Source organism: Ictidomys tridecemlineatus, chromosome 10, assembly GCF_052094955.1.
Source record: "Ictidomys tridecemlineatus isolate mIctTri1 chromosome 10, mIctTri1.hap1, whole genome shotgun sequence".
Classification (NCBI taxonomy): domain Eukaryota; kingdom Metazoa; phylum Chordata; class Mammalia; order Rodentia; family Sciuridae; genus Ictidomys; species Ictidomys tridecemlineatus.
The window spans coordinates 132933869-132949176 of record NC_135486.1 but is presented as its reverse complement, the minus strand read 5'-3'; the positions used below and the strand labels follow the sequence as shown (position 1 = coordinate 132949176).

The 15308-nt window shown below is 61.2% G+C and overlaps 1 protein-coding gene across 1 annotated transcript in view; it reads right to left on the bottom strand.

The window, feature by feature from the left end:
* Positions 1-15308, bottom strand: part of Abcc6 (ATP binding cassette subfamily C member 6) — a 30170-nt gene that overhangs the window by 8138 nt on the left and 6724 nt on the right. The window contains exons 6-17 of the mRNA XM_078024729.1: positions 13980-14041; positions 11971-12102; positions 11191-11418; positions 10286-10463; positions 8216-8377; positions 5629-5721; positions 5067-5270; positions 4772-4918; positions 4063-4147; positions 1865-1940; positions 1557-1683; positions 1153-1399 (exon numbers count right to left, since the gene is read on the bottom strand). Coding sequence (XP_077880855.1) covers positions 1153-1399; positions 1557-1683; positions 1865-1940; positions 4063-4147; positions 4772-4918; positions 5067-5270; positions 5629-5721; positions 8216-8377; positions 10286-10463; positions 11191-11418; positions 11971-12102; positions 13980-14041 — 1741 coding nt within the window. The remainder of the gene's footprint in view (positions 1-1152; positions 1400-1556; positions 1684-1864; positions 1941-4062; positions 4148-4771; positions 4919-5066; positions 5271-5628; positions 5722-8215; positions 8378-10285; positions 10464-11190; positions 11419-11970; positions 12103-13979; positions 14042-15308) is intronic.

Genomic DNA, 15308 nt, shown 5'->3' with positions numbered 1-15308 from the left:
AGCCGGCTTCCTCCACGACACCACCTTTGTTGAAGGTGCCCGGCATGTCCCTGATGCCACATCCAGCAGCGGTTCTTATTTCTTTCCATTCAGCCAACATCTACCATGTGGCTGCTCTATGGCCAGTATCCTAGGGCCTGGGGACTCAGCCAGGGACAAGGCCCTGCTCTCTTGGCCTTTCATTGTAACAAGGGTGGGGAGGGGGACAGAGAATCCAAAGCCCAGACTAGGGACCTGCATGGCGTGTGGGGTGGCGTGGAATGAGAGCTGGGATGCGCACACCGCTGTTCAGCAGAGGGGTAAGCCCGTGGCTCCAGGGAGAGAGCTTCCCCGCAGAGGGAGGGCAGGTGCAAAGGCCCTGAGGTGGGAGCGTGCCTCGGGTGTTCAGGAAACATCGCAGAGGCCCTGCGACTGGACAGAAGCAGGAAAGGGGGTGGGTATGAGGGGAGATGGGGCAGAGAGACAGGTGGGGCCAGATGGCAAGAGGCCGGGTCAGGGATGGTCGGGACTTGGGCTTTGCCTTGAGGGAAGCGGGGGGCCAGGTGGGTTCTGTGCGGAGCTGGGAGTGGTCTAGGTGTGAATGGAGCCGTCTGCTGCTGTGGCGGGCCTGGTCAAAGGGGCCATTGGGGGGCTCCTGCAGCAATGCAGGGAAGGGCTGGTGGACGGAGCCACGGCACGTGGGTCTGGGTGCGGGGTGCAGGAGGAGGCGGCTCTAGGCCACCAGACATTTGGCCCAGGATGTGACACAGCTGGACAGAGGTGCCCCCTCCGGTTTGAAGCACTTCCGGGTCTCCCTTCCAGGGTCTTCCCTCTGGCCACTCTCTGGCCTCGCCCTCCTTCCTTGGCCTCCCTGGGCAGCTCCCTCCGCCCCTGGACTTGGAGTGTCCCGTGTTGTTTGGAGCACTCGGGTCGTACATGACGGGGATCCGCCGTCCACAGTCCCCCGCTGGCCCCGGCCCTGGGATATGACTTCCGAGGGGTCCCTGACCCAGTGTCTGATCTAGTTGTCCGAAAGCCCCGGCCACTAACCCACTGACCCCTGCCATGGCCCTCGGCCTCTCCCTGGCCTGTTTCCAGTCACGGATTCGTTAGTGACCACCAGCACCCACTGCACCCTTGACCGCCCGCCTCCTGGGCCCTCTGCCCCTCAGCACTTTGCCCACAGGCCGGGGTGGCCGAGCTCCCTCCCATGATGTCCCTGTGCCAAGAAGGCGGGCCCCACCTGCTCTCCGACGCGGGTGTGGACGCCCGCCGGGAAGCTGTCCACGTCCGGCCGCAGGGCGCAGGCCTCCAGCACCCTGTCCAGCCAGGGCAGGTCCAGCGGCTGCCTGAAGCACACGTTCTCCACCACGGAGCTGTTCTGGACCCAGGCCTCCTGGGGCACGTACGCCACGGGGCCCTGCGACACAGCCAGTGTGGGTGACCGAGGTGGGGGCCCTGGGGGGGAGGGGGGACGCAGAGCCGATGCCCATCAGCTCGGCTAGGAGTGGGGGCGCGGGAGGACGTGGGCACGGGGCGCTCAGGATGGGGCGTCTTAGCAGCCGGGGTGGTCTCACCTTGATGCTCACGGACCCCTCCACCGTGGACAGCTCCCCGAGGAGGGCAGACAGCAGGGAGGACTTCCCTGACCCCACGGGACCCACGACGGCCAGGAGACACCCCTGGGGCACGGTGAGGCTGATCCTGGCCACGAGAAGGGACAGCAGACAGTTCTCCGGGTCTGGGCAGGATGGGTGGCCCCGACACCGCGCCTCTCCCGCCCGCCACTCCCTGCGGCGCCCTCCGGCCCCAGGCAGGACGCACAGCTGCCCCTGCACCCTCTCCCCCTAAGTGTGAGGCTGCACCTGGGCGGGGCCCTCTGTACCTGTGCAGGCAGGGGGGGCCTTCCCGGGACCAGGCGAAGGTGCCGTTGTGGACAGCCACGCCGTCCTGCCCGGTGGCTGCAGGGCACAAAGCCAGTCACTGCAGGGTCACTCTGCCCCGTAAAAAAAGTATATTATAATATCTTAAAAAAATATATTAAAAATATATATAATAAATTAAAATAATATAAAAATTAAATTGAGAGATCATAGAGAGATAGTATTCTATTTGTATGAGCGGAGAGTGACTGAGACATGCCACGCCCACTCCTTCCTGCTAAGGTGGCCGTGACCACGTGGCCCAGGAGCCTAAATTAGGTTCAGTCAGGTCCTTTGCAGAAAAAGAAGAGTTCTACATGATCTATCACCTGCCCCAGGGCTGTGGCACGGGAGGGGGGCAGTGTTGATTCTACGACTGGATTCCCGGGGACCTGAGTTCTTCAGTCCCTTAGAGACTCGTGGGCACCCAGGGAGGATGCTCGATCCAACAGAGAACCCCACTTAAATGTGAACGCCCAATAGAAGCAGAGCAGTGTTGTTTTTTTCCTTAGCATACATATGCCCCCAGAATCGCATGGAGCATGATCATAATGGAAGGTTTGTTAGAGAATAAAATGCAGATTCAGAGTGAACTGGGCATCCCGGGGGTTGGCCTGGGAGTCTGGGGTCCCGCTGGTCATCTGAGGGGTGGGGCTTCCCCTCCTCCTTCCCCTTCCGGAAGACGGGTGGGGCCCAGAGGCACTCGGCGAGGGTCATGGGGGGCGGTCAGGGGAGCTCGGGTCTACACCGGGCACTTTGAACGGTGCTGGCCCAGGAAGTGCCCGTCCAGTCTGGCTGCGGGTGTTTGTACTCATCTCACTCTGGCATCGCTTTGAGAGAGGGCGGCTCTGGCCCCAAGCAGGTGACCAGCTGGGTCAAACTTGTGACTAAAGTAACACCCAGGGGTCTGTGGTCAGGGCCCTCCAGTGGGGTGACGGCACGGTCACGAGAGACCCCAGCCTATCGACGGAGCAGTCCTAATGCCCAGGGGCTGCCGTCTCCTGCAGCCCCCCCGGGACGATGTGGACAGAGGGCATCTGAGTCCAGGAGGGGAGGAGGTGCTGCCCAGGGCCACACAGCTGGGGCGGACAGCCCAGGACTTGGGTCTGAACTGCTGAGTCACACCCACAGGGTCCAGCAAAGCCGTGCGCAGCTGAAGGGGTGTCAGAAACGCCCGTCGGGGCTCCTGAGACGCCGCTGTGCTGTTTCTGGGTTTTTGCAACAATTACTAATGACTAAGAGCTCTGGGCTCAGGCTGGGTGCCTGGCCCTGGGCTATGGGCAGAACCTGAGCCCGCGGACCCTCACCCCAACCCCAGGGAGCGGGTTCCTGCAGATGGGGGCAGCGAGGCCCCAAGAGGTGGACAGCTAGCCAGGGCCACCTGGCTGGTCAGTGCTGCAGCTGGGATTTGGACCTGGCCGTCCACTGCCATGGGCTTAGCGTCCAAATGAGCAGGTTGACCAGATGCCCGAGCCACACCATGGCCTGGTGACAGGTCCCACCCCACCCCACCCACCCACTGCAGGAGTTGACGTCACCACAACCTACAAGAGGTGGTGAGAATGCCTAGGGCAGAACAGAGAAGCTAACTAGTACTGGTAACTAGGTAACTAGTGCTTGGCGAGTCTCACACTACCATGGTGCCTGAAACTCATTTTCTAGCTGAGCAAACATGTCACTGTGTCACAGGGCGCCATGGCACACGCTGGTAATCCCAGCAGCTCTGGAGGCTGAGGCAGGAGGATCTCAGGTTCAAAGTCAGCCTCAGCAAAAGCAAAGCCCTAAGCAACTCAGTGAGACCCTGTCTCTAAATAAAATACAGAACAGGGCTGGGACGGGGCTCGGTGGTCCTGTGCCCCCGAGTTCCATCCCTGGTGCCCTCCACACACAAATGTTTCTCTCCCTGGACTGTGCATGAGGGCAAGGACCTGGGCCCAGTGTTCAGTGCTGTGCACCTGGAACGGCACCCCACGGGGGCTCCAGGGGTCACCCTGCACTCCCAGCAGGACTGTCCCCCTCGATGCCTGATTTCCACGTGGTGAGAGACGCCGCCTGTCCCTGCCACCCCCTGCCGCAGCCCCGCCATCTCCCCAGGAGGGGGCGCTCTTCCTGTCCGTGTCCCCCCATCCCCCCATGCCCTCCCGCTGAGCTGGGCCCTCACCCAGGCTGGCGGCCCTCACGTCCTCGCTGCGGTCAACTTCCTCCAGGCCCAGGAAGGCAGCCAGACGGCTGAAGGACACCCAGGCCTGTGGAAACCAGGGCCCCGGGTCACCCAGCCAGAAGGGCAGGAGCCCAGGTGCCCGGGACGCGTGGCTACGGCGTCCTGTCCACCGAGCCCCGCGGGTTGGCAAGGCGTGAGAACGGAGCTCAGTGCGCGTGTGGAGGTAGGGACCGTGATGGCAGTGGGGACCTCTCCCACCTCCTGGCTGCTAAGTAGCAAAACTGCAACAATCAAGGGCCCTGAAAAGTGGTGGCTTTTCCCCCAGCCTCAAGGCAAGATGAGCGATCATGTCGGACTCTGTCCACCGGGGGGCGCCCTCTCGGCTCCCAACCACAAACCCACCTCTGGGGACGGGGGGCAGCCCTGGAAATGCAGCAGCTCTGACGGGCAGGTGCTGCTCCTTCCCCTGTGCCCAGGGATGCTCGGACAGAGCGGGCAGCGAGCAAAGCTCTGGATGAAAGGGAACCGGGCAGGGACTCCCGCACCAGGGCTTGCCGCGCCCTGGGAGGACCTGTGCTGCAGTCCCTGTCACCCTCTGGGCCCTTTCCCATGGCTCCCGCTACCCTCTGCTCTGTGTCACGCCTCCTCTCCCTCCCTCTCCTCCGCTGCCTGCAGGGGTGGCCGGCCCGGGCCCTCCCGCTGGCCCCACCTGGACGAGCAGATGGACCGAGAGGGGCAGGAAGGCCTGGGCTCTGTTGAGGATGCCCAGCACGGTCAGGGTCACGAAGGCCTTCTCTGCGTCTATGGCGCTCTCCTCGGCCACCAGAGTGTGCACCGTGAACACCGCCAGGGCCACCTGGAGGGGCACCGGCGCTGACCATGAGACGATGGCCGAGTGTGGCCGGGAAGGTGCCCCGCGGTGTGGCCTCCGGGGTCAGCGTGGGGTCCCCACCTGGGCACGCCCTCCCCCAGCCCAGGCTCTGCAGGGGAACCGGCGGCCTCACCAGAAACGTGGACACTTGGAAGGACACCAGGGACACGGAGAAGAGGAGGGTGGACGTCCTCAGGGCGCCCAGCTCCTGGCCCCGGACGCGCAGGATCCTCTCCAGGAAGGGCTCCTCCCAGCCGTGGGCCTTGACGGTCCTCATGGTCCTGAGGACGGAGCTGGTGAGCCGCGCCCGGGAGTCCTTCTGCCGCATCTGCTCCTCCTGGGACCCGCGGGGAGCAGAGAAGGGCGAGAGGACCAGTGGTCACCTTGGAAGGCAAAGGGGGACAGAATCCCAGGGGACAGCAAAGGTCAGAGGGCGAGGGAACAAGTGGGGACTCAGCCAGGGACAGGGTGGCTTCCGCTGTCCAGGTCGGAGACGGGGGGCTGGAGAGCCCACATGGAAGGGGTCGGGCTCTGGATGGGTGCCCAGGTCCGAGTCGGGGCACAGTCACTCCAGGCCAGGGCAAGCCAGGCCTGCAAGACGCCCCCACTCGGGGTCTCTGGTGCCAGCGTGGGCCCAGGACCCGTGAGCACCCCCCCGCTTACTGATTGGCGCGTCCCTGCTCCCAGAGCCACACCTGGTAGTGGCCCTTCTTCTTAGTGATGAAGAAATTCAGAGGGAGGAGGCCCAGGAAGACAGCGATGGCCGTGAGAGCTGAGGGTCCTAGAAGCTGGGGACAGAGCAGGTGGGGGGCATGGGACCCCCGGGGATGTGGTCAGATGTGGGTCCCAACACAGGCAGATGTCAGGGTGGGGGGCTCACGGGGGTCCACGGAGGGGAGGCCTGAGGAACATGGGGTCCTTCTGCCTGGGTGGGAGCCAGGTGAGTCACCCAGGTCACCAGGGGGGGCACTGGGCACTGGGCGGACAGTTCCCTTCATTTATAAGGCATTGGCGCCACCCAGTGGCTCAGTGGAGAAGCGACTAGAAGGCACCCGCCTGCACCCAGCGGGAAAGACCCTAAGGAAACAACTGGTATCACCTAACTGTGGCACCCCGAGCCCAGCCCTCCTTAACCGGCACCGCGTGGTGACCCTCTGATGATAGGGACAGTCTTCTAAGGGCTGGGTGACGCACTCCTCGGGGTGGGGGTCTCTGAGTCTTATCGCGGTCACCGCCTCCTTGTTTGTCCTCCCTCCCTCCCTCCCTCCCTCCCTCCCTCCCTCTCTTTTTATTCTGAATAGAAACATCCAGTGTTTCTATCCTGCACGTCAGGTACTGCCTGAAAGCCTCTGCGTCCTTGCTGAGCACCTGCTGTATGCAAGGCCTTGAAATACAGAGCCACGGAGAAAGGTCCTTCCCCGTGGGCACTGCCAAAATCATGGTGTGCACCAGAGGGCATTCAGGAGGATCTGCCCCTCGGGCACCATCAGCATGCCACCCTCGGACCCACCCAGGGCCCGTCGTCACTGGCACAGGGGCTTTTGTGTCGCCCAGGAGCTCTGCAGAAAGTTCTAAATGGCGTTGACAGTTTAAATCGTCGTGAAACTTGAAGACGGTTGCATGACATGTGACAGTGATGTGGAGTCCAAGGCGCAGTGTCCATAAAGAGAGTTCTGTGTGGTACGGGGGATTGAACCCAGGGGTGCTCTGCCTCTGAGCCTCATCCCCAGCCCTTTTGAACATTTTATTTTGAGTCAGGGTCTCACTGAGTTGCTTGGGGCCTTGCTAAGCTGCTGAGGCTGGCTTTGAACCTGTGATCCTCCTGCCTCAGCCTCCTGAGTTGTTGGGGGTACAGGCGTGGGCCGCCGTCTGGCCATCACACCCAGGGGTTCAGCATCGCCGTGTTTGCTGAGAGAGTGACCTGCGGCCCCCTGAGACTAAAATGGCCACCATCCGGTCCTTCATAGATGAGCTTGTGAGCCCCACATCCACCCTGGAGCAGGACAGCTCAGCGCTAGATGGTCCCAGGAGCTCTTTAGTTATCAGGGACACTAGCAAGACCCACAGAGCCGCTGCGGGCCTCTGTCCTGTCCTTCACGGGCTCAGGCTGGACACCCGAATCTGAAAATCAAAATGCTCCAAGATCCAGCGCTCTCAGGAGGCTGCCATGGGAGAGTCCACACTGACCTCGAGGGTCACCGTCAAACACCAGGCAGACTGAAAATATTGTATGGGACACCCCCAGGCCACGGGGGTGAGGCGCGTTTGAAACATAAGTGGGTTTGCTGTTTAGACCTGGGCCCTCCCCAAGAGATCTCGCAAGGAGTCACGCAGATACTCCAACATCGGAAAGTCCGGCCACCCTCACCGCCTCGGCCAGGCATTCCACACGAGGGCTGCTCACCCTGCGGAGCCGGTGAACCCCGGCGGTTCTAGGACAGGGCCGCTATTCCTGATTGCCAACTCTTTTTAGATGGGGAAAGGGGCCCATGACCAAGGTACAGTTTTCCAGTCAGTAAGTGGGGTCAGAGCAGGATTTGAACCCAGGAGGTACTGAGTTTGGTGGCGCACGCCTGTCATCCCAGTGGCTCAGGAGGCTGAGGCAGGAGGATGGCAAAAGCCAGCCTCAGCAAAAGCGAGGCCCTAAGCAGCTCAGTGAGACCCTGTCTCTAAATAAAATACAGAATAGGGCTGGGGATGGGGCTCAGTGGTCGAGTGCCCCTGAGTTCAATCCCTGGTACCAAAATAAAATAAATAAATAAAATAAAAAAGAGTTCTCCCTCTTTTCTCTCTCTGTCTCATTATTTTTTCTCTTTTTCTTTCTTTCTTTTTTTTTTTCTTGGGGGTGGGGTCCGTTGGTTGCTCAGGTAACACTCTCTCTCCCTGTAAAAGGGTCTTTTACTATCGTTTTGCTGTGTGCCGGGGTCCGGACGCCCCAGCAGTACTGATACCTTGTGCCCCATCTGCCTCCTGGTGACCCCAAGACCCTCCCGGGAAGCCTCAATGCCATCGGCTGCGTCTCCACCTTGCCAGAGGGGAAACCGAGTCCCAGAGGGGAAACCGAGCCCCATGCGTTCCTAGGGCTTCTCCTTCTCCCAAGCCCCGCCCTCCGCCCGGCCCCTCCCCCCCCCGCCCCAGCCCCGCCCTCCGCCCCAGCCCCGCCCCTCCACCCCTCCGCCCCAGCCCCGCCCTCCGCCCCAGCCCCGCCCTCCGCCCCAGCCCCACCCCTCCCCTCCACCCAAGCCCCGCCCTCCACCCAAGCCCCGCCCCTCCGCCCCACACCTGCCACAGGTAGGCGAAGCAGAGGCAGATCCAGAGCAGCAGCATCCAGGAGCTGTTGAGGTAGAGGACGCTCTCCGTGAGCCGCGGCACGTCCACAGACAGCAGGTTGACCACGTCCCCCACCGCGCTGGCCTTTCTGGCGCTGCTGGACAGGGCCAGGACCTGGGCCGGAGGGACAGAGGGGCTGAGGAGGGAAGGAGCCTGTGAAGTCCCCTGTGCCCACCCCCCGGGGCTGTCCTGGGCATCCAGGCAGCAAAAATCCACAGCCCAGATAAGCACACCGCTTCAGCAAGGTCACGGAGGTCATCTGCCAAGTGCCAACCCTGCCCCGGGCTCAGCCGTGCCCCGCGGGATCCCAGACGCCCAGACAGAGCCCTCTCTGGTTCTGAATCCCCAGGGAGAATGTCCCCAGTAAAACCGGGACACTCGAGATGCATCCCGACTGCAGAAGGTTAACGGGTGAAAGAGACAGCCATCCCGGGTCACGCACTCTTATTACCCCACTGGGCAGCCCAGGGGACCGAGGCCCAGAGGGGTTGAACAACTTGCTCCAAGTCGGGGGGCGGGGGGAGGCTTGTAAATGCTGAGCTGGGATTGGAAACCAGGACCAGAAAGGCGGGAGGTGGGCCAGGCGTGATGTGGAACCACGTCTCCATGATTCCATGCGCCTCGGACCCCAATCCTGTTTCCCCCGACCCGGGGGTCACAGTGGACCCCTCCTGGCCTGTTGGATGTCGGACTCTATCTGAGATCCTGTCTCTGCTGGTGTGTGAGGGAGAGAGTGAGCCGGGCCGGGGGTGCAGCTCTTCAAGGGACAGCCACCGTGCCCCTCCCTGAGCAGGGGACCGGCTCCAGGGACTGGAGTTCCAAAGGGAAGGAAGGACACCCAAGCCTTTCACAGTGTGTCCAAGGGCGGCGAGGGGCAGCCCGAGGGGACAGCGGAAGGCCGGCTCATTCATCCGGGGATCCAAGGGGCTGCCTCTTTAGCTCAGGAAACAGGTGAACTCGGAGACTTGAGAGGCCACACCCAGCTCCAATGCTGAGTGGGACAGGAGCCTGCACAGGGCAGGCTGGCCAGGCAGCAGGCCAGGGACATCCAGGACGGTGCCTTGTCCCCTCTCCTGCGGGTGGCAGCTCAGGGGCTGGGAACACCCTCATTCAGTTGCTGCAGACCCCCCGGAGCCAGGATCCGTGGCAGCTGGTGGGCCTGGCCCCCAGGTCCCCTGAGGGAGCTCGGTCACTGCCCAGCCCTGGCTGCCCAGGGGGTGGTCACAGTCATCACAGAACCTCCAGGCCACGGCACTGGACAGTGGCCCAGAAGTCACTCCACCCTAAGCAGTGTTGCCTGGTGACAGGGGACAGTCCACCACAGCCAGAGGCTGTCATGGGCAGGAGTGGACACTCCCAGATGAAGAGGAGGTGGATACAGTGACCGTCACCACCCTGCTCAGGAAACTCAGGTATAGAGGGACATCCAAGGTCAGGGCTGTGTGTGTGTGTGTGTGTGTGTGTGTGTGTGTGTGTGTGTGTGTGTGAGCACGTGCACACATGTGTGTGCTGGGAGAAAATGCCTTGCTAAGCTGCTGAGGCTAGCCTCAAACTTGGGGATCCTCCTGTCTCAGCCTCCAAGGTCACTGGGATCACAGGCACGGGTCCCTGGGCCTGGCTTAAAGTCAGAGGGCTCATGAGTGTCTACACCCGGTTTGGAAACCAGGACCACTAAGGCACGACCGGGCTTAGGCAGGGCATGGAGCTGACCCGGCAGTAGGAATCCCAGGCGCCAAAGCTCCAAGGTGGGAGCACACCTGGCATGTTTGAGGACCTGAGAGAGGAGCAGCATGGCAGGAGGAGGGTGAGCGTGGGAGGAGGAGGAGCTGTGTGACGGGATGAGCTTGGAGAGGTCTCAGGGTCAGATCACACGGGGCCTTACCAGAAGAACCAAGGAGATGAGAGTGCAGGGAGTGAAGACGCAGTGAGTGAAGACTGTTCTCAGCCCTGACAGGACATCGAGAGCCCAGGGACACCAGTCCCTCCAGCCTGGACGGGTGGGCGTGAGTGCCCAGGGCTCACCTTCCGGTACACCAGGCCGGTGATGGCGGTGCGCAGCCTCACCTGCAGCACCTTCACCCTGAACATGAAGTGCTGCTCGAACAGCGTCTGCAGGCAGGCTGCCAGGAACATCAGCGCGGCCAGGAGCGGCCCCTTCCAGCCGGGGGCCTCGGGGCTGTCCATGAACTCCAGGAACAGGCTGGGGGAGGGAGGGCAGCGGCTGAGGCCAGCACCCGCAGCTGCCCACCGAGGCCAGGGGCGCAGACCCCTCCTGCAGAGGGCAGTGCCCCTCCTCGCTCCTTCCCATCAGGCCTTGGGCACCTCCTGCAGAGCTGAGACCGCCCACCAGGGGGCAGTGCCCCCTCCTCGCTCCTTCCCATCAGGCCTTGGGCTCCTCCTGCAGAGCTGAGACCCCCCACCAGGAGGCAGCGACCCCCAAAGAGGGCGTTGACGTCGACCAGGGCCACAGGGTCCTCATCCCCCTGGACCCCCGAGGAGGGGCCACGCAAGGACACTGAGGAGTGGCCCCGGGAGAAGCCCACCCGCCGACGTCTTCACTTGGGCTTCAGCCTGCAGACAGGGACGGTGAGTCCTGCGGTCACCCATTTTGTGGTGCTCTGTTACAGGGACCTAGGGACTCACACTCGGGCCCTGACATCTGGGCTGGAGGGGACACTGCCAGCTCCCAGCCACGGCCTCAGGAGCATGCCACTTTGTCCCCTCTCCTGGACCCTTCCGGGTGGCCTTCTGCCCGTGCAGGAGGGAGAGCGTCCCCCAAGAGACGGTCCTAGCAGAGCCACCTCCAGGGCGCCGATGGCGCTGGCGGGAGGCCCCTGCCTAGCGCCCAGGGCCCCGCTCCGTGCCCAGCCCAAAGGAATGTGAGGAAATGAAACCGGCAGAGCCGGTGTCCACCACACCCCACCTACCCCAGGAGCTTGGGGACAGAGAACCTGAAGACGTCACTGACGGCCAGGCTGAGGGTCCCCAGCAGGAAGGTGGACCGGAACACCCGGCAGATGGCCCTGAGCAGCGCTCCCCGCGGGCTCCCCTCCTGCTGCAGGAGGGCCTCCTTCTCGGCAGCCTCCTTCTCCGCAGCCTCCATCTCTGCGGCCTCCACGCCGGGGCCTCCCTTGCTCTTGGACACCTCGGTGCGCCTTCGGGGAGAGGAGAGGGTGCCGGGCGCTGCCCACGGGCTGAGCCTCCCCGCAGGTGCCGGCCCCAGGGCTCTGATCCCCACGACAGGGGGCGGGCGGGACCTGCTGGCTCCGACCCGGGGGGCCTCCGTCAGGATGGGCAGCCCGTGGCCTTGGGGCCACCGTGGGGGGCACCTGTGGAGCTGGCGGGGTGCGGGCCCTCCTGCGACCTCCCAGGACCCCTGCAAGCCTGGTGTCCCCTCTTCTGCACAGACGAGGGGACCCCTGCAAGCCTGGTGTCCCCTCTTCTGCACAGACGAGGAACCCGAGGCTCAGAGGGGCCCGGGGACGGGCCCAGGGTGCGAGGCTGGGACCAGAAGGACTGGGACGTCACCCCCACCGGCCCCCCCTTTTCGTGCAGAGGACGGAACCAGGGGCTCTGCACCCCAGCCCCTGTGTGTTCTGAGATGGGGTCTCGCTAAGCTGCTGAGGCTGGACTTGAACTTGGGGCTCCAAGTGACGGGTGGACTTGGCTGACCGAGAACCGGCCTGCGCCCCGGCCCCAGCCCTCACCTCTGGGCCCCGCGGCGGCTCCTCTTCCATTCCCGCTCCAGCCGGGAAACCAGCTCCTCAGAGCAGTTTTCCTGCTCCAGCGACCAGAAGTCTTTTGGTCCCAGCGGCTTCCTGTAGCCCCTCCAGAGCAGCCTGTCAGAGGGGCACCCCTCGGTTACAAAGAGGGTCTCACTTATTCTCAGGGGAGCCCGTCCGCTCGATGATCATTGGCCCGTTTTACAGATGATGACAGACACAGAGGCTCAGAGGGATGACGACGAAGTGACTTCACCAAGGGACAGCTGACATCACTAGGGAAACAGACCCCTCCCCGAGGGTCAGAAGACCAGGGACTAAAACGCCCAGAGTGGAGGGGATCTGAACTCCTCCCCCAGCTCTAAATACCTCTCCTCCTCCCCTGGCCCAGCCAGCAGCCTCAGGGCCTTTGCACACGCCTGACACACTGCTAAAATCCCGTTTCCTGCCACCCCTCCTCTGGCCGTTTCTTTCTCATCGTCTGAGCTTACACCTGACTTCTTAGGAAGGTCCCCTGGACTTCCCAGCCCAGGTGGATTCCATTCTAACTGCCTGGGGTCTCCTGAGCCTCATTTAAAAAGAAAGTCATTTGCCATGACGACCGTCATTTTTTACCTAAGTATTTAGTTATGTCCCCTCCTCCAGCAGATGGCAAGTTCCCTGGGCAGGGGCAGTACTGTCCTCCTCCCTGTCTGGTGTTCTCGCATTCTGGCCCGGTTCTGTGACCTTGGGCACGTCCCTAGGTTTCAATTTTCTCACCTTAAAAGTGAGACATTTCCTGGTCTGAGGTGACTGAGGTCGGCACGTACAGGAGAATTCAAACGCTACGGAGTCTGCGGAGGGGCCCTGCTTTCGTTTTGGGTCTCTTTGATCTTGCTGATGACACCAGGGAGGTCCACCCGGTGTCACCTCTGTCTCTAGGACTTGCCGAGTGCCCTTTTCTAAGACACAGTGACCTTGGGCACCCACCGGCCTGGCGGGGACGGGGTTAACCCGGCTTGCCGTGCCCTGACGTTGTTTCCGGAGGTTTCTACAGTCAGGGGATTTGACTGACTTTCCAAGACTGGACAGTGACCGTAAGATCCCTTTTTAAAAAGTTCATTGAAGTTTAAAAAAAATAGTGAGTTTTTAAAAAGCGAGCTCACTAGGGAGGGCGGAGGACACCCCCATGTGGCAAAGAGCAGGAAAAGCCACCCTTAACCAAGTTAAAGAAGCAGCAGCGAGACCCCCGGTGTGTGGGGGGGCTGCCAAGGGAACTGTGTGCTCTTCCACCAAGTCCCCACACCCAGAGGCCCCGTTCCTTGTTTGTGTGACGACCCTTTTATGTAACACTCTCTACGCACCAGGCCCCACCTAAGGGCCTCGTCAACTTGGTCCTATTCAACCTTCACAGCCCACGAGGGGGATCTTGTCATTCTTCCTGTTTTGTAGGAATGGGGACTGAGGCACAGAGAGGTAAAGTAGCTTGTCTAGGGCCACACAGCCAGGATCCACGTCCATGTGGTCGGGTGCCTCTGAGGTCTGACTGCAGTGCATTCAGGAGGGGGTCTGGTGGGTGGGCACATCCCCTGTGCTGGGTGGGCTGGCACTGGAGGAGCAGCCTGGGCCCCTCGGGCAGCAGAGAGTTGGCCTTTTGCATCTTACTCCTGGTGGTCAGCACACAGTAGGTACTTATTAAACGCTGGCAGAACGACTAAGCTCTGCTCAAGCACGAGGCCCTTTCTATTTACACAGGGAGAGCGATCCCCAGGTCACAGAGGGCTAAGTGGAGACCCCGGGGATCTGTGACATGGCCCGTAAGAGGCAGAGCCAGGTGCGAGTCCAGATCACACCCCAGAAAGTGAAGTGGGCACAGGTATGTGGGACACTGACCGGAGGCAAGCCCCCGGCGGGAAAGCCAGCCGGCCCTTGTGAGCTTGGGAGGGGCCCCGGGGGGAGTCAGGCAGCAGCCTGGGTGGGTAGGACCCCCAGCCCCTTCCCGCCACCATGCTTACCCCGAAATCCACCAGAACATGGCTCTGGAGGGGAAGGACGCTCCAGCCTTTGGGCATGGATTCTGCAAAAGATGAAAGATGGGGAACCTCAGCTCACACCCAGGGTGGGTAGGTGACCACGGTCAGGAAGACAGGACGGACCGGCCACGCACTCCGCACCCAGAATGCACACTGAGGGCACTGCCTCTTTGTCACGTCGATGAGCGTGGTGCTTCCTAGCAGGCAAGGTGAAAAGGGACTGAGCTACACACTGGTAGAGTCCACGCAGTCAGAAATGAGAGCAGCTCAGGAGAACAGCTGTCCACACCAAGACCAAGAGGTTCTCAAAGAAGGACCCTGTCCTCAACGATGTCCCTCAGCCAGGGCTGGGAAGAGGGCACTGTCCACTTCACAGAAGAAACACGAATGGTCAAAAAATACATGGAAAAATGTTCAGCGTCTCTAGCAGTTAGAGAAATGCAAATCGAAGCTACGCGAAGATCTCACCTCACTCCAGGCAGAAGGGCAGCTTTTGAGAATACAAACAACAATCAGTGTTGGGAGGATGTGGGGGAAAGGTGCACTCATACATTGCTGGTGGGACTGCAAATTGGTGCAGCCAATGTGGAAAGCAGTGTGGAGATTCCTTGGAAAACTTGGAATGGAACCCAGCTATCCCTCTCCTCGGGCTATATCCAAAGGACTTAAAAAACAGCATACTACAGGGACACAGCCACCTCAATGTTTATAGAAGCTCAATTCACAATAGTCAAACTGTGGTGGCCCTTCAACAGATAATAGATAAAGAAAATGTGGTACATATACACAATGGAATATTGCTCAGCAATGAAGAAGAATGAAATTATGGGTTTGCTGGTAAATGAATGGAACTGGAGACTCTCATGCTAAGTGAAATAAGCCGATCCCCCCAAAACCAAAGGCCAAATGTTTTCTCGGATACGCAGATGCTAATTCACACTAAGGGGGGACAGAGCTAGGAGGGAATAGAGGGACTTTGCACTAGGCAGAGGGGAGTGAAGGGAGGGGAGGGGTATGGGGGTAGAAAGGATAATAGGAAGAATCAGACCTTATTACCCTACGTGCATGTGACAGGTGTGATTCTACACCGCGTTCAACCAGAAGAGTGAGAAGTCATGTTCCACCTGTGTGTGACAGGGCAGGTGCCTCCTACTGTCACGAAGAGCTCATTGGAACAAAGTTTTTACAAAGAGGGCTCTGCCCTGTGATTTTTGTCAGCCGACCCACAAAGTTGCACAGTCTACCCTCGTCACCAACAAGGCACAAAGCGCCCATGTCACTCCATGGTGGCCATCCCAACTTGTTATCAGT